The sequence below is a fragment of the Rutilus rutilus genome (assembly GCF_951802725.1).
Source record: "Rutilus rutilus genome assembly, chromosome: 10".
Taxonomy (NCBI): domain Eukaryota; kingdom Metazoa; phylum Chordata; class Actinopteri; order Cypriniformes; family Leuciscidae; genus Rutilus; species Rutilus rutilus.
This window is the reverse complement of record NC_140215.1, coordinates 29,675,005-29,700,418: the sequence shown is the minus strand read 5'-3', so window position 1 is coordinate 29,700,418 and position 25,414 is coordinate 29,675,005. Positions and strand designations below refer to the sequence as shown.

The 25,414-nt window shown below is 35.5% G+C and overlaps 1 protein-coding gene across 2 annotated transcripts in view; it reads left to right on the top strand.

The window, feature by feature from the left end:
- The first annotated feature begins 5,932 nt into the window (after positions 1 to 5,932).
- epha3 (eph receptor A3) overlaps positions 5,933 to 25,414 on the top strand; it is a 125,030-nt gene continuing 105,548 nt past the window's right edge. For both annotated transcript variants that reach the window (XM_084421090.1, XM_084421091.1), the window contains exons 1-3: positions 5,933 to 6,202; positions 14,923 to 14,987; positions 22,650 to 23,307. In XM_084421090.1, the coding sequence (XP_084277216.1) occupies positions 6,118 to 6,202; positions 14,923 to 14,987; positions 22,650 to 23,307 (808 nt within the window). In that variant the 5' untranslated portion in view covers positions 5,933 to 6,117. The remainder of the gene's footprint in view (positions 6,203 to 14,922; positions 14,988 to 22,649; positions 23,308 to 25,414) is intronic.

Below are 25,414 nucleotides of genomic sequence, written 5' to 3'. Positions count from 1 at the left end.
TAATAACGCAATTGTCAGAAGAGTAATCACTGTAATGCTATAGAGTATAACTGAAGCCTGTCATCTGCAAAGACTGCTTTGTATCAGTTTTTCCCATCTCTTTTTTTTATGCCATTGCAGCTGCATGGCTGCGATTCATTCAGCTGCAATTAAAGGCCATGAGTAATGAACTCACGAGAGCAAATTCTCTGACTTTGAGCAGAGGCAGATTGTGTGTGTGGCGAGTGTGATGCATGCTTGTCTTGATCCAGTACCGTAACTCTAGGTCTGTGGTAGGGCCCCCCTGCTTTACAGTCTAGACTACACAAATGTGTTCACTGAGCAGAGCCCTAATAAGCCAGAGACCAATAACGTGCTATTAGACAAAGTGCTCATATACATCTTTTGCACACATGAGGCCTGTGCTATATCATATACCCCACTGTGATTAATCTAGAGCGTGTTTTATTTTAGGCCATTTTTCAAACACAATACAGCATTATAATTCCCAATGTTGTGCTTGCATTAGTCCTCGATGGGTAATTTGTCAGTTCCTAAGATGTATGACATGCGCATATCCAGGCTTTTAAAAGTTAACGAACTGTGAAAAAATAATACTACATTATTATTGGTCATTTACTGTGGCATTATAAAGTTTATGATGTTTTATGGAACATAAAAGAAGATATTTTGAGAAAAGTCTTTTTTCTTTTTTTTCCCTACAGCTTACAATGGAAGTCAGTGGTCACCAAAACTGTTTGGTTATGAACATTCTTCAAAATTTCTTCATCCGTATTCCATGAAAGACAGAAAGTCATCCAGGTTTGGAACGACATGAGGGTGAGTAAAGGATGACAGAATCTTTCGTTTTTTTTTGGATGAAATATGCAATACATTTATTAAATATGAGTGAGTGAGTGAGAGAATGAATGAATGAATAAATAAGTGAATCAATAAATATAATTCCTTCCTTCCTTCCTTCCTTCCTTCCTTCCTTCCTTCCTTCCTTCCTTCCTTCCTTCCTTCCTTCCTTCCTTCCTTCCTTCCTTCCTTCCTTCCTTCCTTCCTTCCTTCCTTCCTTCCTTCCTTCCTTCCTTCTGTCAACAGCCAGAAAAAAAAAAAAAGAAAAGAAAAGAAAAAAAACACACACCATGTTTTTAGGAATATAATGTTGTATTAAATCAGGCAAGTTATATATGAACAAACTCCAGTTTGGTGTATGCAAGTGCTAGTGGTGTGGATGAGAAACATATTAATATTGAGAAAACGGCCTTAAAAGGTATGGTAATTGAAATCTACATACACAAATATATATGGTGCAATACAATTTTGGATGTTGTCTTTTAACTTGTCTGAAACAACACATCCTGAAAAGCCAAATAGCCCCAAATGAATGTATGAAAAAAAACAACAATGGTTTTGCACTTAGCGTCTTGCCTTAAACTCAAGTGTCCTATTATAAAGCTGAAGAAACTGCGTGCTTCATAAGTGATGACCCATTTCATGTGTACTTTTTGAACTATTTGTGCATTCATCTGAAGCAATGCAATGACCCAAATCCCTGCAGTTCAATGTTGATGAATAATGTGTACTCAGCTATTTGCAGGCTGTAGCAATAGCTCGCTGCGACTTGCCAATAGCATTTGTGGAAAGAATGCTAAACAAAGCATTACTACTCTGGGTATCATAATGCATGAATGATAAATCAATTTCAACACAAATTGTATAAATAATCCTCATTCGCATGTATATAAAGCTATCATAAACACATATGTGGTGGTAATATATACTGGCCGCACATTTGCATTTTAGATTCATTATCCTACTCATTAAATTCAGTGGTGTATCTAACAAGTGTGCAGCACAGATGATTCATGATATGCAATAGCAAACTGACCAAATAGGAAACTCATCCTCTGTGAAATGAGAGATAGGTGTGGCCTGAGGGAAAATCTACAGCCGACCAATTGCAATGCAACTGTTATGTTGGCTGGCGAGACAGAGGTGCCATTCCAAACTCTGATTGGCATGATCCAGGAGCAGATGGTGGAGGGATGGCATCCAAAACTGGCAGCCAGAACACAACATGGCTCTTCGACAAAAACAGCAAAGTTGTTAAAGTGCAAGACAAAAAGGGAGGCTTTACGGAGATCTGGAAAACTCTACAACTCTTATTGTTACACATTGGCAGAATTGCAATTGATTACAGAATGTTTTTAATATTATACAAAAATATAATGTTGCATTAAAAACAATAATATGAAATTAACTGTATGTTTTGACGTATTTGTGTGAATTAATTTGATGAGAAAATTAGAGGCAGTATTATCTTATGAAGTGGTGTTGGGTTTTCCTGTTGAAGTTTTTTTTTTTACTGTGCTGAGATCAGCAAAAATTATTGTGTTTAACTTTCACACGCTATAATAAGGGCCACACATCGAGGCAGCGCATGCCTCAGACAAAACCTCAATGGTACTGGGGAAACCAAATGTTGTTTCCCTGTTTTTAATCGCTACTTCAGTTGATTTGTCTCTTTGTTTTGCCATTCTCTTCACTAAATCATGCTCCAGATGTATGTACTTGTTAAACATACTGTTAAATCTGGGATTTGCTTCATCATGTTTGCACTTTTGGAGTGGGAATGGGATTGAATTGACAAATGCTTCAGCTGTTAGAAACATATCCATTAAGACTGCCTGGGCCTTAACTCAGGTGTAATGTTGAGCTGAAACTTCGTACTCAAGACAGAGAGTCAGTGAGACAATGGCTTTAAATAATGTGTTTTTATCCTGCCAAATTATTTGACTGAGTAGAGCCCAACGCTGTGAGAAACAAAATGAAAAGTGTATCCTCAAGCAGACAGGAAAGGGCTTCCCGGACTGCCATTAAACATGATTGTATGTATTTGTATTTTGCTAAGTTTTTCTCTGTAGCTGCAGGGATATATATATATTTTACCATCTGCTTTCTCTGTTTTTGTAAAAGTGAAGAATGCTGTTCTTCCTCTCAACGTATTTAAGTCGCATTGGAACATTAAATCAATACTCAGACTTGATTGCGGTGACAGGGAGTTTTCCAAAAAAGATCCAAAAGTGCAGCTATAAGGAACCAAAAAAATGCCTGTACTATAAAAGCGTTTACATAAGTCTGACAGCTTATATCATATCCAGTGTGGAAAAGGGACCAGTGGGAAAAGAAATAATGAAATACAAGTTAACAACAGGAGAAAGTAATATAATTGTCAGCAATTGAAATCACAGGTCTTGTGTGTATATATATATATATTCCATTTTCTAATCTGATTTTATTCATTTTAAAGTATTAAATTGCTCTGAAAAATAAATGTAATAAAATCATTTTTCACCACAAGTACGAGCAGGCAAGTATTAAATATTTCTGAGCCTGAATGGAAGAGCTATGGAAAAACAGATTTAATATAATAGGGGATTTTTTTTGCTTGTAAAAACGTTCAGACATTAAGCATCCATTGATCATGATGTTAAATTGGATTGAACTTTTAGACCAAGTTTGTCAATGAAGACATTGAATTGTTATAAACAAAAGCAACATATGCTGAAATCTATTACATTGCCATTAAGAGTTATTGTTTCCCTACATATTCATGTTTTACAGTGCATTCTTAATAATGTGCAGTGGAATGTAAGGCTTTTTATTTAAAGCTGACTATTACTATTTTAAAAACAGCGAGACTAAGCAACTGTAGAGCTGGTCTGCAAACTTTACATAATCATTTATTCGTTTTTTTTTTTTTTTTTTTTTTTTAATGAAAGCTATTAATTAGGCTATATACCTATTATTTTACTGAAGAAAAGTACAATTCAAAGTTTACTAAAATTAACTTATTAGTATTAAAATAAAACTTTCATTAATAAATAAGTTCATAATATTCATTAATAATAAAATATTATACCTAATTACAAACATTTTGGTTTTAAATTAATTTATTAACATCCAATATCAAGAAACATATTGCAACAATTATGTCCCCATTACAATAGAAAAATCTTCCCAGTCCACTAGTCACCTCCTGTGAGCGTTTTTATTGAAACTCAAGTGATGTTTACTTCCTTTCTAAGTGTCTCTTGAAAGTTGTTCCAGTTGGTTTTATGTATGATGCCTGTCCCAGGCTCGATCAGCCTCTACAGGCCGGCTCTCCACCCAACAGCTGCTTACACTGGTTTTAAAGGCCTGATTTAACAACACGCAGCATACAGTTTCTGGAGAGGGAGAGAGGGAGAGAGGGAGAGAGAGAGAGAGAGAGAGAGAGAGAGAGAGAGAGAGAGAGAGAGAGAGAGAGAGAGAGAGAGAGAGAGAGAGAGAGAGAGAGAGAGAGAGAGAGAAAAGAATACAGACAGTTAATGTTTGAGAGATATTTGCTCTTTCTGATGACAGTGCAGTTTTGTAAAAAATAAATACAATAATAATCCGGGAATTCAACAAGTAACACACTGTAAATGGCAGGAATATACAGGATTAAGGAGTATTATTTTACAATAAATGACCGTGGTCAGAAATTTACTGTGAAAAAATGCATGCTGGGTCATTTTCTTACAAATGACTGTGAATCAAAAGCAGAATGATGCTGACATCACAGTAATTTACTGTGATTTCACATTATAATGTTGTCTTTAATCATGCCACTGTAATAAATGTATTCTTTACCATTGTAATTGTTAATTGTTTTTAATCCGTGTTCCATTAGCTTGGGATCTTGGACCTTTTGTATTCATACTCAAATTTCGGATCTATAGCCAAGTCAGAAATGTGACAAATAAATGTTAAAATGATGACAAGCTAGAATATGAAATGGTTTAGTTGCATGCAAATTAAAATTTTGTTTTAGTATTACTTAAGCATGAAGATTTACTAATAACTTGTTTGAATCTGAAAGATCTGAACTGCTGAGATTCATCTTTGACATGTGACATCATCTTGTAAACATAACCTAATGAGATATCAACAACAAAAAACTGCTAAAAGTGAAGCAAATATAAGTTAAGCAGCACAGATAAAACCAACAAGAATCAATAAACCACACTGCATGCTGGGTACCTCCATAGTACACTGTAGAAATACAGTACGATGTTGTTTGTTTACAGTAAATTGTGTTTTCCAATACTGTAAACCCACAGTACAAACACTTTTATTTAGTGCAGTAAAGACACAAGAAAATTCCTACTGTGAAATTACTGTGAAAGTAATGCAATTACTAACCTGTAATTAACTGCAATTTCACACTAAAATGTTTAACAGTGCAGAATAAACGTTGTTTATATGTTACGGTCCATATTAAATACATATTTTCATCATTGTGGTATAACATTCGTGCCTATCAATTTAACTTTTTATAAAATACACTCAATATGATGTATTTACAGTATTTACAGTTTCAGCCAGGCTTCTTGAACAAGAAAAGATGTAGGGAGGGACGGATTGGATGGTTGGATCATTGCGGGTTGCAGTTGCAGCGATCTCATGTGAGTGGAGTGTTTTCTCGCCCTCGTGCCCGTCAACATGTCATCAGAGAAGAGATATATTTTTTGATTAAAACATTATGAGGGCACATTAATTAAAGAATACATAATTTGCAATATTCCATAAAAAAAACAAAAACAAAGTGTTTATAGGCTACTTAGAGTTGTTATAGCTCAGACTTTGAGGTGATGTGACAAATGTATAGAGCTTAGTACTGTTTTTGGGCAAATGAAGTGCATTAATTCCACAGTGTGACATACAGTAACTGGAATTTGATGAGCTGCCTGATGTGTTTTCGTCTTCTGTTCAATTTCCGAGAGATGACATGACCTCTGTTGAACCTGTCGGTCTAATAAACGGCTCTGTCTGGCGTGTATAGGACCCAGCGAAAAAGGGAAGCTCCCGGTGAGAACTGGAGAGAGAGAGAGAGAGAGAGAGAGAGAGAGAGAGAGAGAGAGAGAGAGAGAGAGAGAGAGAGAGAGAGAGAGAGAGAGAGAGAGAGAGACTCCTCCTCGTCTCCAGTGTCAAACTTGACATCAGCCTCTGAGCCGAGAATGGTAACTTGTGTCGGAACAGAAGCCCTCACATGAGTGGCATGCTTCACGGAGTTATGTACCTTGTTTTGCCCCCTGAACTGCTATCATGGATTTCAAAACATTAATACTTTTCCTTTTTCTCTTCACGTTTATTTCCAGAGCAGAATTCATTATTCATCCGTCCAATGAAGGTAAGATAACGTCTGGAGTGAGAGTCATATTATACACTCATCTCTGCGTATACTGTATCGTGACTGTCCTAACAATATTGTCAGTTGACTTGAGCTCGTCCATTCAGGGTTGTTTAATCTGCGTAGCGTTGACAGAGGAAATGAAATTCAAGTGAAATAGTTACCTGCTTTACCTCCGATGCTCATCCAATAAGCCGCCGCGAATTTGATCATATTGGCTAATCGCTCGCTTATTCACTTTACATGTCAAACCAGCTGCTTCAAATGAACCGATTTGTTCTGGGAATCAATAATATCGCAGTTGTGCGCGAGACGCATTGACTTGATTTCGCGAGAAATAGCTACAAAGGAATCGCTGCAAATCAAACTTTGAGTGTTGTTTATTATTGTTTGTAAGGGTCACGTCTGGCTACACGATATGAACATATTTTTAAACGATCGATCGGTTGGGAAAGCGAGAACGCGCACCGGCTGAGCGCGAAATTCAGTCCGAAAATCTGCCGAGCATACAGTATAATATTAATATGGGCTGTTGCCGATGTTTAAAGACTCTTTGTGCAGTTTATGTATTTGCACTTTCTTGATAATTCAGAAATTGCTTTAAATATTTAGTATTTTTGCCGAGTAAATGATAGTCTAGCTATAGACCATGCGCTGCAAGTTTGAGCGCCGAGTTTATTTCAGTTACACTTGCGCTTTTGTTGTAGCCTACATGCAATTCTTCAATTTACTGAAAAGCCACAATTTGCTGCAAATGCACCCTTTGGACGAGCTGAGATTTACGTCGTAAGCAGGTATTTGTCACATATTCAGATAGCTTAGGATGTTCTCCGTTTTATTTATTTATTTATTGACATAAAGCACACGTTGATGCTACTTAAAGCATATTTTGAATAAAGCTGCTTACAGTGGAGGGTGGTTTTATGAATAGCCTATTCCTCAAAAAATATAGCCATTTGAGTTTTTTATCGACCTTGTTTAAAACCTCAGTCATGCCAATTGTCTAAAGTTAATCACATGAGTAGGCTAGTTATTAACTATATTGACACATGCTGCCATATTTATTTTTCATTTTCAATCACATATGGCATATTGGATAATCTGTAACTACACTATAGGCCTACAATCTAATGATATTTCAAATGAAGTGAACAATCAAAACAGTGGACTATTAGGCCTTCTGCAAAGTAGTAAATAACTCAAAATCTACAGCCTATTAATATTTGGAGCCAGCAAAGTTAGGAACAGTATTAGCACTCTCATTTTTAATACAACACTTAGGCCTATTATTTTTCTAGGACAATGTGTTTGTATTTTGACATCTTAACTTCCTTTGTGAAACAATTGAAGAAGCGGCGGAGTCGAGATATACTAATATGCCTAAGCAACGAATATGTTTTATGTAATTTTATTAGGCCTATTTACTTGAAATGCATGTGCATCCTGTTTGCATGCATCTCCTGCTTATCCCTAACTGTTCAGTTCACACAGTGATTACAATTTTGTCCCGTTCAAGTTTTTAAAGTCGTTCGGGAAAGAAAAAAATAATAAAAAAATTACGTGAGCCACTAAACCTTCGTGTAAAGCCCTTCTATACCAATTACAAAAGTTTCCGTCAGTGTTGTCGCATATTCATTATAGCATATATATATATATATATATATATATATATATATATATATATATATATATATATATATATATATATATATATATATATAGTATGCCTACATATTTGCATTTCCAAAGCTTCAGGTGTTCTTTTGGCCTAATTAGAAAGAAAAAAAAAATGATTTTTGCTAATCGTGTTCTATTGTGACGTGATATGATGGAGATATTGAGATATTCGTTTGGTCTTTTCATGTTTGAGATTAAATATCAAGGCCCATTTGCTATTATTGAGTTTAGAATTCATATTTTTGTCGGCTGGAGTTTAGACTCTGATCTGTGTAGAAAAGATGAGAACATAAATGCTGTCAACTCAAGGTGATCTTCCTGATGTTTCAGGTTTAGCTGTCTGTTCTGTGTAACAGAGCGGCTTTTCTCTCTTATTGTGATTTATGGGCTGTGAATTACCTTTTGCTCAAATAGTATGTAATGGGACGTGTTTTTCACCAGAGAGTGTCAGTATAGAGCTGCAGCCATTGATATCATTGGAGCAAAGTGCTTTTTTACAGCTTGAAGTCGCCTAATCAGCTCAAGTGTGAATTTAATAATCAAAAAAAGGTATATATATATATTTTATTATGAACATATATGCCTACCTATATATATATATATATATATATATATATATATATATATATATATATATATATATATATATATATATATATATATATATAGTGTTGAACGTCAAGGCCATGATGACCTATAGCGTAATCGCGGTTCACATCCCGAAATGAGTGTATTGACGCATTCTTTACACAACGAGCAAAAAAAAAAAGAAAAAAAAGAGACTCATAAATCCTTTCAGAGGTTATATGTGATTCAAAAGTTGTATCGATGCGAAGCGAGAGTAAAGTAACCTATTTCCATTTATTTTCCCCAGGAACTAAAGTTTGAAACGTGTTCATCTTTGTGTTTTGAATTCAGGTAAAATGGGACACTTTTTCCACTCTTTATTTAATTTTAATATTATTTAATCACAGGCTAACTTTCCTTGGTTAACAAATCCCATAGCCTAACGGTTGACCTGACACCTATTCATTTTTCTTCCTCTCGAGCTGAAATGGACCGATTTACTACATGGACCGTGCACTTTCACCCTAAACATCAGGTCGTAAAATAGGAATACTAATAATGGGCTAATAGAAACTTTAAAGTAAAGTCTTTATTACATAAAATTAATTTTAATAACCAAAACATTGTATAATGCACCGCATCGCGACCTCATTTGTGTCGGGTCTAGTAGTGTTATTAGCATATTTGTCGTTAAAGATGGAAGATAAAATAAACGTAATCGTGAAACAAGTTACTATGTCAATTTCTTTTAACCGAGAAGAATTAAGCATTAACATCATTTTTAAAAGCCATAGCTGATGGTTTTTATTAACGATTGGAAAGTAGTGGGACAATTTAACAGAAAACTACAGCAGGCTAGGCCTAGAAGACAACAACTATAAAACAACACCCATGTATAATATAATTATAATAATAATAATAATAATAATATACTATAACAATAATGAAAAAAAAAATGAAAATAAGTTGACTGACCAAATGACCTCTGTAATTTATTTAATGTAAGATAATTTCTGGTATAGGCTACTATAGTTATTTTTAAAGGAATATGTTGATTATCACAGTAATAGTCTAAAAATATTCTGGACATTTTTTTTTTTGTTTTACTTCTATAGGCTATGTTTGAAAACAACAAATTATCCACTTGAGGCCTACTTACACTGTCTTGTCTATAGATGCACACATCATGCAATATCACATTTAGCTCTTTTTTATGTTGCTCGGGACACAGTGTTTCTATAAAACAATTTTTTTTTATTCCGATTATAAGAGTAAACTAAATATTTTGTTTCATACTTAAAATATACACATTCACCTTTATTGGTTTAAAGTTTATTTAATAGATAGTGGCAATTTTATTGATTAGTAGCATTGAGTTTAATGCCGGCTTAGTATTTTATATATATATATTAAGAAAAAAAAAACATGGAATTTGTTTTTTGGGGGGGATCTGGGCACACTGCCTAGTGAAACATACATCTGTGTAAAGAAGCAAATTAATTTTTCTGCTATTTAGCTTGGCCTTTGTAAGTCAAGCTTGTGGTGGGTAAACTTACAGTCTACTGTAATGCATATCGCCTATTCTACTGTCAGTACACTTACGGCAGACAGTTTTCCGAGCATGTGGGATTATAGCTAACAGTTGACCACATCCTTAGGACGATTTCAACGAAAATAACAAAAGTCTCATTGAAATATCTCAGGAAATCTTCACAAAGCTGATCAGCTCCAGAATAAAGCGTCTGCCAAAAACATAAATATAGATGTAAACGAATCATACAACACAATTACGTTACTATAGGGTTTCCATTTTCTAACTTGTGGCTAAAATGGCGCAGTACACTCCGCTCGCTCAGACTATGTGATGGCAGCACCACGACATGGTGTGGTGTGATGTCATGGTGCACTAGTTTCCAGCTGGGACGTCTAATGTTTTGTGAGTGACGTTACTTTTCGGATGTGTGGAAATTTGCTTTCACATATGAACGCATCAATACGCATACAGTATCATCAATATAACAGTAATGTGCGTGGTCATGCTGATGGGTTTTGGACAAAGATGGTGTGCAAAATAAGCTGTGATGATTCAGAGGGGCTGAGGCAGACACCCTGAGACTCGACTGAATTATTCATAGTGTAGAGGTTAATACTTCATTGCCATCTTGCAACCATGGGCGGAACCTTTGATCAAGCTCAAGCCCTGTAATATGCTTTTGTTTTCTCTTTTGTTTATTTTTGATTGTTAAGTTAGGGAAATTAAGAATGCCAAATGTTCTTGAATCTAAAACCCGAAATGTGGTCCGGCTTAAAAGGAAGCCGTATATGATTGTGATAACATCCCTTATAAGTATTGACCTCTCGGAGAGTTATTTGCGATGCACGTGTGGGGTTCGCCGTGACCCTTGGGGTGTCTGTGGAGGTACACCAGCTGCACGCGAGGATCTAGTGTGGGTGAGAAAAGGGATCATTGGAGCAGCAGTGGGTATTTTGGACACACATATTGAAGCCTGTCGTGGTTACTCGAAAATCCTTTAAAAATAATCCGCCCGACCATGTGTCTTATACACTCACAGTCAGATTTTAATAAAGCCAGGCATGGAGTCCTCTGCTCTCCGAGGTGTTCAGACACCTGACTCTCATCTTAATTCAATAACAGATTTAATGAACTACCTGAGAGGTGAAGAGGACGTAGAGAAGAGAAGGCAGTGTGCCATTTACAGGCCATATGGTTCTCTTATACTCATGCAAACCTCCTTCAGATCGTAATCGACAACGTTCACTGCTATGTTTTAGGTCAGTGGCAATATTCGGTGATCTCTTTATCCCTATCGCTTAAACACAGTAAATATTGTAAGAATTATGTGACAAGGCAATTGTAAAAGGGCGGTTTGTACCACACAAAAATGTTCACAAACAAGATGTCAAAGCAATTACATCTAGTTTTCTTTTTTGACACATACATATATACGTGTGTGTGTGTTTAGGTGTGTGTGTGTATAAATGTTAATTTTATTGAATTTTAGTTTAGTTTATTTAATTTTAAACGGTCCTGCCGTGTGACAAATTCATTTTTAAAAGTACAAATATTCAGTGTAGTTTTTAATACAATGTCTTAAAAGCTGCTTGCATAGTATTTAAAAAATATTTTAGACTTTTGCTTAAACTTTAGAAAAGTAGAAAACTAAAAAAAATATTTGCTATCACACTTTTTTTTTTTTCTTTGTCAAACCAACTTAGATAATTAATGTGGTTCAGATAACATAATATTGTGTGTTTCTGTTGAATAGACCAACCTCCTTGATTGTATTAACTAAACATTTTAATTTCAATGACCTCGATATTTTAAGGCAACCAGGCAACTTACTTTTTTAAGTTAAACCAACAATATTTTTTTACAGTGTGGATTTTCACAACAGGACATTTCAACTTACCTATAATATTTATGTCATCTACCTAAAACGTTTTCATCTATTTAATCTGTAGATTGATGGGTAAAAGTAATGAGCAGTTTTAAAACTGATTCCTTGTCTTCTTTGTTCTGTATTTTGATCTCAGTGTAAATATATATTTCACATTGAGCTGTTCTTGATAGTTTGTGAATGAAACATTACCATTGTCTCCATTGTCAGCACTGTGAATGTATTCGATCAGTGTGCCAATGCTGATGAAAGGAAAACAATAGCTAGTAGTGCTGGGATGATACATTAGAGAGATACCCATTGGCGGCCTGTGGTTGGAATCCTAGATTAATGTCTCACTCCTGTATTGATTTACCTATTTTGTCTGGTGTGGTTGGTTGGATGAAATGGCCGTTGAATCAGCTGTTCATAATTAGCCCTTTGTTTTGTGCTTAGACGCGTTGCTTGACGCTACGCTTCTTGTGGAGAGGTTGGGAATGACGTTGGCTGTGATTTCCTTCTCTTACAGCTGCAGAATTTGCCTCACCCATGTAGCTATCTAATTTTATGGTCTCAAATTTCCCTGGTCGGCTCAATTTGAGATGCCGGCTCGGCTCATTGAGAAATTTAAATTGGAACCAACGGAGCTGGATGCGAGCTGCCATTATCTGACATAAGCAGATAGCTTTATTATACTTAATAGGGATCATCTACAGTTTGAGAACAGCCAGCTGTTTGGCCAGCACTCAGGTGCGGTGCCGTTTTGTGCTGGAATTTGATAATGGGGTCTTCAACAGACTCTCCTCAGAGCCCCTGATATATACACTATCTGTCAGAATTATAGATGCACCTGACTGAAATTTTTTTTTTTGTATGATCTAAAAAACGTTATTAAAAAAAAACGTATTTACATTAGTTTTGTAGATACACGGGAAAATATAAATTGTCCCAGTGTATTTTCTTTTTACAAAACTAAAATGTTAAATTATATTAATTGATTTCAATTTAATGGATTTTAATTAAATTTAATTATATTTTTTATTACATTTTTATTTTTTATGTTTTTTATTTAATCAAGAACGGATTAAAAGTTAATACTCTACAACCTGTATGACATCATCAACCAATGTGGTTAAATGACAAATTTGAAATTTGTCTAGTGGCTAGAAGCTAGTGGATTTCTTCAACGATGCATCGTACTATATAGTAGTTAAGCAGCGAGTTACAGTACGTCATTGTGCAGAAAAACACACCCCTGCTTGGACCAGATAAATAATATAATAAAATAAAATTTTCTATCATAAATGTGAACTTCAACACTTTTAAAAGGCATCTCATTCATGAAGTTGCGTGAATGTCCAGAGTGTTCAGAGCTGAAATCTAGACCCAAAAAATAAAGAGATAAAAAAGTAAAATTTGTGTTATTTAAATTTTTATGACTTTATATTCTTCTGAAATGTGGAAAACAATAAATAAGTAAATAAAAATAAATATTAAATAATTAAATTGTTTTTTGACCGGTACAAGGAACAAACCACATTTATGGACTGATTTCTTACGTGTACTGTCTCTGATTTAGACATCATGTCAAACTTTGTGATAATTTTGAGATAAATATTGGCGTTGAAGCACACTTTATAAAATAAAGGTTTATGTCATCCATGTCCCATATGTCCATTTGTGATTTGGCTGGATGTCTCCTTGCCATCGCTGTAGGGAGAATGAGTGACACCGCTATTAGTTGAGGCCATAGACGCCATGCTGAGTGCCCACATGTCATCTGGGATTATGCGTTTACTGTACTCCGACCGAGGCTTTTGTTCTTTCCCTTTGTGCCCGTAGAAGCCTTGCTCAATCAAACAGGAGTCGTTGTTACGAGAGCAGGAGACACTGAGATGTCAAGAGCTTGTCACGACCTTCTCCGCTTTAGCACACCACGCCGGCAGCCAGACGTTTTAAATAATGCAGTAATATTTCCTCTCTGTTGTCTCCTAGTGTTTTATTTTTCCTTCTCTTTTGTGTTTTTTAGTGCTGGGCAAAGATTAATCGCAATCAAAATAAAAGCTGGCATTTACGTAATAAATGTGTGTGAAATGTGTATAATTATTTTGTATATATAAATACACACAATATGCATGTATATATTTAAGAAATATGTGCATGAATATACTGTATATATATATATATATATATATATATATAATTTATATTATATATAAATATTTTATATATAAATAACACATTTCTTAAATATATACATGCATGTGCGTATATTTATATATACAAAATAATTATACACATTAAACACACACATATTATGTAAAAGCAAGCTTTTATTTTGGATGCGATTAATCGTTGCCCAGCACTAGTTTTTTTTTTTTTTTTTTTTTTTGGCTTTTCTTGTTGTTTATTTAATTTTAAATTAATTGGATTTGACAAGGGTTTGATAATGTGAAAAATGAAAATGTCTACAAAAACAGAAATAAATTTTGAACACAAAGACAGATACAGATGAAACATTGTATGAACCTAATAAAACAATAACGTATGGATTTTTATTTTGCATGAATGAGAAAAACAGTAATAAGTCAAAATGGAAAATAAAGGATATGTCCTTTTCATTTATAAGTAAGTGATAGTAAAAATGAAGAAAAAAAATCATGCTCTCACACAGTGGTAAGCAACAATCTCTTATCAACATATCGAAATCCATTCGGCTTGTCAGATGAAAGAAACTATTTTTGATTTGTTTTCCTTAGAGATACCTATCACTCTGACACACACAAGATCAACGTTTGGTCAGACATTAAAGACCCCGTGCACAGGCTAACAAGGCTAACTTTTCTCCGTCCAGTTAAAGCGTACTGAAAAATGTTGGTTTGAAGGATGAGTCCGTTGACTCCATTGTTTGTTTAATTGGATTGTGGCACAAGAGCAGCACAGCTGAGTAAATACTGTGTTGATCGGGACGCTGCACACTGAGAGCTGTATCCCGCTCCGAGTGGGGGGAGTGAAACCGGATCTAAAAAGGGATAACTGCTCATTTGTTTCTCTCCCCTTCTCTCTCCTTCTCTACAGTTAACCTGTTGGACTCCAAAGCAAGCCAAGGGGAGCTGGGGTGGATATCATCCCCATCCCATGGGGTGAGTGTTGCAGACATAATCCATATTTCTTAGTGGAAAAGAAGAGAACAGAGATTTCATGCTTTGAGGATGTTGTTGGGGAGCCAAAACAATGCGCAAAGTTTTTTTTAAAGATGTGGAAACTATTTCACTTAGGCTTTCACTAAAATTAATTAGATTTTAACAGATGCAATTAGATTTCTATTTATATAAATCATTCGGTAACACTTTACAATAAGGTCCATTAGTTAACATAGTTCATGTATTAACTAACATGAACTAACAATGAGTAATATATTTGTTACTGTATTAGTTAATCATTGTTAACGTTGGTTAATAAAATACAGCTGTTCATTGCTTTTTCGTGTTAGTTCACAGTGTCAACAAATGTTAACAAATACAACCTTTGATTTTAATAATGCATTAGTAAATGTTGAAATTAAAATTAACTAAGAATAATAAATGCTGTAGAAGTTTTGTTCATTCTTAGTTCATGTTAACTAAGGTAGTTAACTAATGTTAACTAATGAACCTTATTGTAAAGTGTATACGCTGTTCAAGAAACATTTCTTATTATTATCAATGTTGAGTTTTTGCCGATGAATATGTTTCGGAAACTGTGATACACAGCCATTCAAAAGTTTAGATTAGTAGTTTAGATTAAGAAATTAATACTTTTATTCAGCAAGGATGCATTCAATTGATCAAAAATGACTGTAAAGATGTATGTTACACAAAATTTCAGAAATCTATCATCAGGATTTTTAAAAATTGAGCACAAATAATAATTATAACGTAGCATTAGCATATTCGAGTGATGTCAGTGTGACAAAATTTTGACCGGCAATACGGTACAGATTAACATATATCATAAACATCTAAGCCCAAAGGTATGTTTTTCCTGTCAGTGTAGAACAACTCTTGGTACTTTATTTTTGTTGTCAAAACCTCAAGGTCACAACTTCCGATAATAACCCTGTTTATTTGTCGAGTTGTACAGGTATTGGTCTCAAGGGCTACTCATACCAAATCATTCTTTCAACTTTATTATGTGTTAAAATGACTTGCTGGCAGTTGCTAAAGGTAATCCAGTAATTTGTTCCATATAGCTGCCAAACCTAGTTTCCCCTCGTTCTTTTTTACTGTTGGCACAGTAAAATGTGAAGCTTTCCTTTCTTAGACGCAAGGGAGAAGAAAAACGAAAGTAAAGAAAAAGAAAAACATGAAGCAAAAAAAGAAGAAAAAAAAGTCTTTTGCATTTTAAATTAAGTGCTTTTTAATGTGGAGAGCATTTATGGAAAATTGAGTAATTGCACTAATTTGCTAGATTAATTTCGAAACGTTCGTAAGTTCAACAGAGAAAGCGTCATTAATCTTTACAATAGCCATAAAGGTGATTTAGGATGAAAAAATAAATCCCTCGCAGATATGTGCCGAATGCTCTGGGATTTATTAAGTCGACGTGTAAGCCATTGTCACGACTACAGCGGAGATCAGACTCTCAAGGTGAATTAACTCTAATTACTCAGGACTTGTCCCTAGTTTGGAGCGATAAGCATTTTGCCCCTGAAAGCTATGCCCTTAAAAATGATTTGAAATAACGTGGCGCTGCAGTGCTGACACTGACGGATGGGCCGCCCACCTTCTGCCAGTGTAAGCACATATCGGCCCGGTTAAAGCAAATTAAGAACTAAGCCCATCGGACGCTCAGATAAGGCCAGTAAATATAAATGGGCCCTGCGCAGAGCTCTTTAAACATGTTTATTATGGCCTTTCCAAATTGCATCAGGCCTCAGCCTGGGATTCATTACCCACGGCAGTCGGATTACTCTGTCTGCCCGTATGAAACTGCTGCGAACTGTTGCGTTGCTTTGAGGACCCTACACAATTGTTTTTGGAGTTGTTAAAAGCATCTTTGCTGTGGCGTCTGTGGAGACACCGATTAGAGCATGATTGGTGGTTGTAGTTTTGGGGTTTGGAATGCCTCGTTTCTCCTCAGGAACAGAAAGAAAAGTGCAAATGACTCTTGAACACCGCCTTGGCTTGGCATTGGCATTGTTTTTAATTCCATTTAAGATTTTGAATGAATCATCTCTCGCTGAGGGAGTATCGGTGGCTGTACTGGATAGTTGGCCAGAAACGTAAATATTTAGAGCTGCAAATATAGATTGACTGAATGTTTTTCATCAGTTAGTGTAGCAGAACTAGTTTTTGAAATTCAAATTCTAAAAACATATTACTAACTAATTGTAGTCCAAATACATGATGAAAATTGTAGTTGTTTATCACAGATTTGAATATGATATTGTATATAAAAATGCAAAGAGAACAAAAAAAGTATGTTATTATGTTTAAAATTTGTCATCAACAAAATTAAGTGCATTAAACATTAAACTGGGGTTTGTAAAGAAACTTCAGGGTTTTTTAAGTTGTGAAAATGAATCATGTAATCAATAAAAATATTACTGTAGTCTGATTTTGAGTATTTTAAAATGTAATATAATGTAATTACAAGTATATAATTTTTTAGATCTGATTACATAATCCATATTACATATTATCAGTTACTACCCAGCAATGTATATATGATTCCAAATTAATATATTATGCTAAACACACACACACACGCACGCACGCACACACAAACACACACACACACACACACACACACACACATTATAATATAGTGAATTACATTTAATTTTTCTATTTTATTTAGAATTTGATGCAAAAGAAAAGATTATTTATACCATTATTCATATTCTTTTTTAGCATCAAATTTTGCATCTTAGCAAAAAAGAAAAGAAAAAAGAAGACAAACTACACATTGTGCACATCAACATCCCTTCATAACATGCTTCCTCGTCTTATTTTGGTCTCTTAAAATCTGCAGTAGAAGCTCAAGATCTCAAGCATCTTAGCATAATCAACTGAGACAAAATAGGCAGCAAACACACACTTTTCATTATGCATTGGGTAAGTCACACTCTGCCAGTGCCCGCAGCGAAAGACAATATTTCCAACATGATGCTGAAACTCATTTAGTTCCCCCCCTGAAAAGAAACCGTGAAAGGTCTCCAGCTGTACAAAGTGCAAAGAAAACCCCCTCTATAAAGGTGGATTAGCACGTCATATGGCCACAGCGGGTGAGCGGGCAGCACACAATGTGTTATGGTAAAAGCTGTGATGAAAAGGTATTGACTGATCGGGTACAGTTGTTGCTGTGACCTAGTGCAGGAAATCCTAGATGGTGAAGCACTTGGCCTCACGTATAAACAAAAGTCTTTTTTAGTTTTCTTTTTGGAGTGATTTGTGTCTTAAATTTAGTTAGGTGTTTGCAATATAATACTGTATGTATGAGTTTATGCTTCTTGAACAGCATTGGGTAAACTTCTTTCTTTCTTTCTTTCTTTCTTTCTTTCTTTCTTTCTTTCTTTCTTTCTTTCTTTCTTTCTTTCTTTCTTTCTTTCTTTCTTTATTTCTTTCTATGTGTGTCTGTAATATGTTTGCTTAATTATACTGAATGTAATGTACACTTGTAGTGTACTTTTTAAACTGTATTTGCATATATAATATTACTAAAAGGCCACTTTAGATACTTAAAGAGAGTACACATTCAACACTTTCATGTTCCTTAACACACTCAAGTTGACATTTATAAAAGTGTGCTTAGTAATAATGTCAAATTAAAGATTGTATACTTTAAATCATTGTTTTAATCTTTTGTTGTGCTTTAACGAAGTACACATTTGATGAGCTGATTAACATACTAAGCACATGTAAAGTACTTATAGTTTTAACTGTACTGTGTTATTCAATATTGCATTTAAAGTTACAATGTATTTTATAGTGTAATATATTTTAAATAGAAATTACATTACAGTATTTTTTTATTTACCATAAATGCTTATCATTAAATATGGCAGTGTACTTTAACCATATTTGAAAGACAATAGAAGTAATTATGAAATGACATACAAAGATTTATTCAAGTCATACCTAAGTGGGTCAAAAAATCTAACCAACAGCTTTTAATATGAATTTAAACAATAATATATTTTCATATAATTGCATGCAATTAAGTGTTCAGAAACTTTACATTCAGTTTGCACTTGTATATTCTTTTAAGTCAAGTCAAGTCAAGTATATTTGTATTGCGCTTTTCACAATACAGATTGTATCAAAGCAGCTTTTAAATAATATTATTTCAGTATTACGTACTCTTTTTAAAAGTATGCTGAAGTGTACTTATTTTTTTCACTAGGAATTAGAGCAGTATTTGCCAGATAACAGTTTACGGTAGCATTTTATTTTACAGTCCTGTTCCACATGTACATACTATGTACTTATTATAGTGATTACAATAACTGGATAATAACTAGATACTAATACTGAACCTAACCTCCTTAACCCATGTAGTTACCTTATATTACCCAGTACTTTCTAAGGCAAGTACACTGTAAGTACACGTAAGTGCATGTACTGTAAAATAAAGTGCAACCTATTTTGCTATAAAAATATGCAAAATGATTTTTATACATACAATGTTTCTGCATAGAATCTTCTTTTTTATTTATTTATGTGTAAGGGAAACAATATTGTGTATTTGATTATTAAATCATTTTGCAATACACTAACAAAAAACAGTGATCTAGTTTTTTTGTCATTCTTTATCGATACTTGTTGGGGGAAAAATTAGCTTGTTACTGGAAAAACTACACTTTTGAATGTAGCTAAGTTACTGTTAAGCTACTGAAAATTGTAAGTCGCTCCCCAACACTGCTATTTAAGAAAGATAATCAATGTTAAATTAATTTAAATGGTTTCCAATTGAGAAAAAAAAAAAAGTGTGTTAAGAATAAAAAACAAAAGTGATGTGTTTTCTTAGTGGATATCAAGCACTCACTGCACAAATTGTGTCGATTAGTACAAATGTGTATTTTTACAGAGAGCAATTTCCTTCACTACATCTCCTGTGTACCCATAAGCATATCCTACCTCTATGGCCTCACCGGCATCCCAGCGTTCAGACTCATGGAGTCCTCACAAACAGAATCCGCTCCGGTTTTGTCCATTATAATGAAGAGAGCGGGATTTGATCTAGAGAAACTGTGCGCACCTATTCAGAAAATGTGCATGTGATACCAGCAAAAGCCTGCAGTATATCTCAGTCTTCGCTAACTAATGCAATTCCATTGTAATATGAGCGAGGAGGATTATAATTTTATTAAATATCTGTCTGAAACATAAGCTCTGCTCCACTTTGTCCACAAGTGCCAGGGAATCTATTGGTTTAAAGTACCAGTTGGCCTGTGTACACACTGAGTGTACACAGGGGGAAGTTGGGCCGCAGCCCTGTCAAATGTACCAACTGCTGATTTCCTCGTTTCTCTGCTGCTTTCCTTGCTGGAGGGGGATTATATTGTAAAGTGATATTCGGAGAAACCCAAAGTCATCTTCAGTCTGCCCGTCGAGTGTTAAGTTGCAAAGCGCAGGGCTGACGTCTCCCGCTGTGGAGAAGGAAATAAAGATTGGTGTCCAATCGTAACCTGGCGCTCTCCGAGAAATCAATGTGGCCTTTAGAAGCTGCTGTCCGTAAAAGAGATATCCAGGCAAGGCTTTTACAGGTTTCCCCTCTCTATAAGCGAGTGTTATGCATTATAAAGTAGAAGTTATTTGAAGGGGATTGGCTTGTGCTGGTAATGATGTCATTCATGGCAGCAGACAGTCCACACTATATTCTCAAGTGTGTGTGATTTACACATCGTATATGATGTTTCATTTATTTTGGCAGTCATGGTTTCAGTACAGTCATTCTTTATACAGTTTGATAATGCGACACAGCCCAGGCACCTGGACTTCATTTGGAGCATCAGCTATGCTGGTGAACACCGGTTGGCTCAGTAAATAACCCTGAGACAAATGACCAGCTGAAATTTCCATTGATTTATTTCAGTTTGCATCATATTTGTTCACTTCACAACTTCATAAAAACAATATCAGAAGCAAATTCCATTGTTTTATCATCATAACGCCTCGTTTAGATCCTGCCTTAAAGCCAGGCCCGCAAATTTCAGAATCGGGATGCCTGTTATTCATAAAGTAATACCCCATTCATTTTTGTCATCTCGATCTTTCAGTGAAACTTTTTTATGTGTTTCTATGTGAACATCTAGTAAAGTGTAATTTATTCCTGTGATCAAAGCTGAATTTTCAGCATCATTCCTCCAGTCTTCAGTGTCACATGATTCTTCAGAATTCATTCTAATGTGATGAGTTGATGCTCAAGAAACATTTGTCATTATTATCATTGTTGAAAATTTTGTTTCAGGATTCTTTGATGAATAGAAAGTTCAAAAGAACAGAATTGATCTGAAATAGAAAGCTTTTGTAACATTAATCATCAAAAGTTTGGGATCAGTAAGAATTTATTAAAAAAATTTTGGGGAAATAAATAGAAGAAATCAATACTTTTATTCATCAATGATAAATTAAATTGATCAAAAGTTACAGTAAATACATTTATGATTCAATTTCAAATAAATGCTGTTCTTTTGAACTTTCTATTCATCAAAGAGTCCTGAAAAACAAATTGTTTTCAATATTTATAATAATAATGAATGTTTTTTGAGCATCAAATCCGCATATTAGAATGATTTCTGAAGGATCATGTGACGATGATCGGGAGTAATGATGCAAAAAAAAAAAAAAAAAAAAAAAAAAGCAGCTTTGATCACAGGAATAAAATACATTTTAAAATACATTAAAATAGAAAACAGTTTTTTTTTAATTGTCATAATATTTAACAATATTACTGTTTTTTTTTTTTTTTTTTTTTTTAAATAAATGCAGCCTAGGTGAGCAGAAGAGACTTCTTTTAAAAATATTAAAAATCTTACCGATCCAAAACTTTTGAACGGCAATAATAATACATGTATATATATATAGGTGTATTTCAGAAATTGGTTGTCCACATAGCATTAATTATGAAATATCCCACAATTTGCATAAAAATATGTGGTTGGAATTCCAGCTGTCAATGAGTTCAGTCAGTTTACTTTTCTTCCAAAATAAAGGCTGTGTATCTAACAATGTGATGCAAAACAGTGCATACAATTCTTGAGGTCTGAAAAGGAACTTTTTTGGGTGTTTCATTAAGCACCCTCACAGTTGAAACACAAATAGGCAATTCTTCAGTCTCAGGGCACACTTGTTCTGCCGGGTAATGAACAGCTCGCAGCCACTCCAGAGGCCTAGTCTCACTCAGCCAAGGGCTTTTATAAACTTCAGCTTGACAGAGAGCCTTATACTGCTCCATTATTGTAATAGAAAACACTGCCTCTCAGTTCATCATTTATTCTGCTTTGTGTACGTTAAACCTCAAGACTTCTGGCCGCATTGTGACTTCGGACACCCCAAGTGACAAAACAAAATGATTTGTCAGGCTCGCCTTACAAGGGAGAGTGCTCAGGAAGTCCTGGTTAATTACGCCCCACATTAATTATATGAACAGGGGAGATGTTAACTTGAAACAATTCATTATTCCAAATGTGTTTGAGAAATAAATAAGCCCGCTGTTCAGGTGTTTTACATTTGTCTCGCTTCCGCTTGAAATGTAGGAGTACAGTAGCCGTTCGCTTTCCTCGGAATAGATTTGATTAACTTCTTTCTCGTTTTTTGCAGTGGGAGGAAATTAGCGGTGTGGATGAGCACTACACACCCATCCGGACCTTCCAGGTGTGCAACGTAATGGAGTACAGCCAGAACAACTGGTTGAGGACCAACTGGATTCCTCGTAATTCCGCGCAGAAGATCTATGTGGAGCTGAAGTTTACCCTGAGAGACTGCAACAGTATTCCCATGGTCCTGACCTGCAAAGAGACGTTCAACTTACACTACCTGGAGACAGATGAAGACCAGGGAAGTAAGTTCCGTGAGCACCAGTTCTCCAAAATAGACACAATCGCCGCCGATGAGAGCTTTACTCAGATGGACCTAGGCGACCGCATCCTGAAGTTAAACACTGAGGTGCGTGAGGTGGGGCCCATGACTAAGAAGGGCTTTTACCTGGCTTTCCAGGACGTGGGAGCATGTGTGGCCCTGGTTTCGGTGCGGGTGTACTTTAAAAAATGCCCGTTTACAGTGAGGAACCTGGCTATGTTTCCTGACACGGTACCCACGGACTCTCAGTCGCTGGTGGAGGTTAGGGGCTCCTGCGTCAACAATTCCAGGGAGGAGGATCCACCAAAAATGTACTGCAGCACTGAGGGAGAGTGGCTGGTGCCTATTGGGAAATGCCTGTGCAACATAGGTTACGAGGAGCGGGGAGTCGCATGCCAAGGTAGAGTTTTTCTCTCACATGCACACTTTCCTCCTTTACAGTGCCTTTTTCATTTCACGGCCCATTTTCTTCCTTTCATCAGCGTAATGTACTAGCACCAGCTCTGTAGACAGCAGCTCTAAATAGGACAACTGAGTGTTTCCCTGGAATACCATTCATTTGTTTATGCTGCTCATTGTCTGTAATGGCGAAGCATTTGGCTCACGATGGAAATGTTTCTAAACTCCATGGTGAGTTGAGTATCTGTCCCGCACTCTGAGTGCAAATGGATTTTTCCCAGATATGGACACACCTCTGATCTGTCAGACATGCTCTGGAGAGAGGAATATGAGAGTTCTGTGTAACCGAGGACAGAGAAGATCTGTGGTGCAGACCCCCTTAAAAGGCATCTTGAAGCAGTTAAGCTTGTGAAACACTTCTCTGCATCACCTCATCAGACACACAAATAGATGGACGTTAGTCATTGAAGATGGATAAGTGAGTGTGTGTGTGTGTTTGATGTAAAGCATGTGAGACTTCATGTGACTTTTTATAGTCTAAAGACACAAATTCTCTTCATATACTCATATTTAAACATTGTAAACTGATGAAAAGATAATATCTTGGCAATCGTTCTTTGTCTCGCATTAGATTCAGAGGATCAGATTGAGTTGTAATGCTAGAGTTTGGGTTTAGATGTAAATGCCGTTTGTGCAAAAATTTTACCTTTAGGGGTACAACATCTTGTCACGGGGCAGTATCCTTACTTAGGGGTACCTTATTTATCCTTAAAAGGTTCAAAGTAGTACCTTAAAGATACAAATGACTATTTTAAGGGACTAATATGCACCTTTAAGGGTAGATAAGGTACAGAGTTGTCCCTTTAAGGGTAATGCCCCAGTGACAAGCTGTTGTACCCCTAATGGTACAGATTTTGGACATTTTTCTAACACTGTGTGGACACTGTGTTTTTAACACTGTGTTTCAATTTAAAAACAATGACCCCCCTACGTTTGCACTATTTGAACCCAAGAATTTGTCCTGAATGGTGCATAAGGAAGTTTGCCTTTTCTGAACCACTATGGCTGGTCCATTACACTATTTGCATCATTAACATTGTTAATGCCCCTTTGAATTTACCACCTAAACTTAATACGCACAAAACCACATTTGCGTTTGTCTGAAGCAGATGCATTGAAAGAATGCAGAGCTGCTCTCAAACACAATTTATACAGAGAGAAGCAGTCATGAGAAATAGTCAGAAACATGCTGGGGAATGGGAATGCGATCAATAGCGATTCAGTTCCAAAAGTTAAGCTGTTATTGCGTTTTATACCAATTATGAACTCTATTGTACTTACTTCAGACCACCTTTTCAAATGGACACCCAAGTTTGGAAATCTGTTTTCACACCTAAAAGGTTTAGTTTGAAAGTGCCCTAAAAAACATTTGGTCTGGTGTGTATACACATGTGAGTTTTGCTGTGGTTCAGGGAGCTGATAATAGATTGGCTGGCAGCTGGCTTGAGCACTGCAGTCCTGCCTATGGTTTTATTTGAGTTACGCCATCTCCCTGGAGAAATCACTTTTGCTCTTCATAAAATGCTCTGCGTCTATCCTCTGTACTCCAGAAGTACTCAGAGATTTTGAGATTTTCACCATGTTCTCTGTCCAAATGTACCCTTGATGTGAGAGTATCCCTGATTGTCAGCTTGTGTTCAGTTAGACGTCTGTGTTTGTGTGTATTTATGTGTCTGTTATGGAATACTATATGTGGAACAGCTGCAAAATGGGTCATGAGGGTGTTTACATCAAGATGCATCTGAGACTTGCATGCCATAGGCGAAGTGATGAGGAAAACAAGACCACACTACAGTTTTCCCTGCTCAAAAAAAAAAAAAAAAAAAAAGAGTATGCTGTTGTTCCTGAGATTTTATTAAACATGGCAATGATAGGCTAAACTTGACCTCTTGTATTGTTATTGGCCCGTGTAGTCGGAGGAACGTGGTTAAATCATTAATAATCTGTGACCTCTGACCTGGTGCTTTAAGATTAGGGATGACGTTCTTCCCTTTGAAGATCAAAGACATTTCGTAACTGATTATTATTACACTCTGCTTGTAATAATT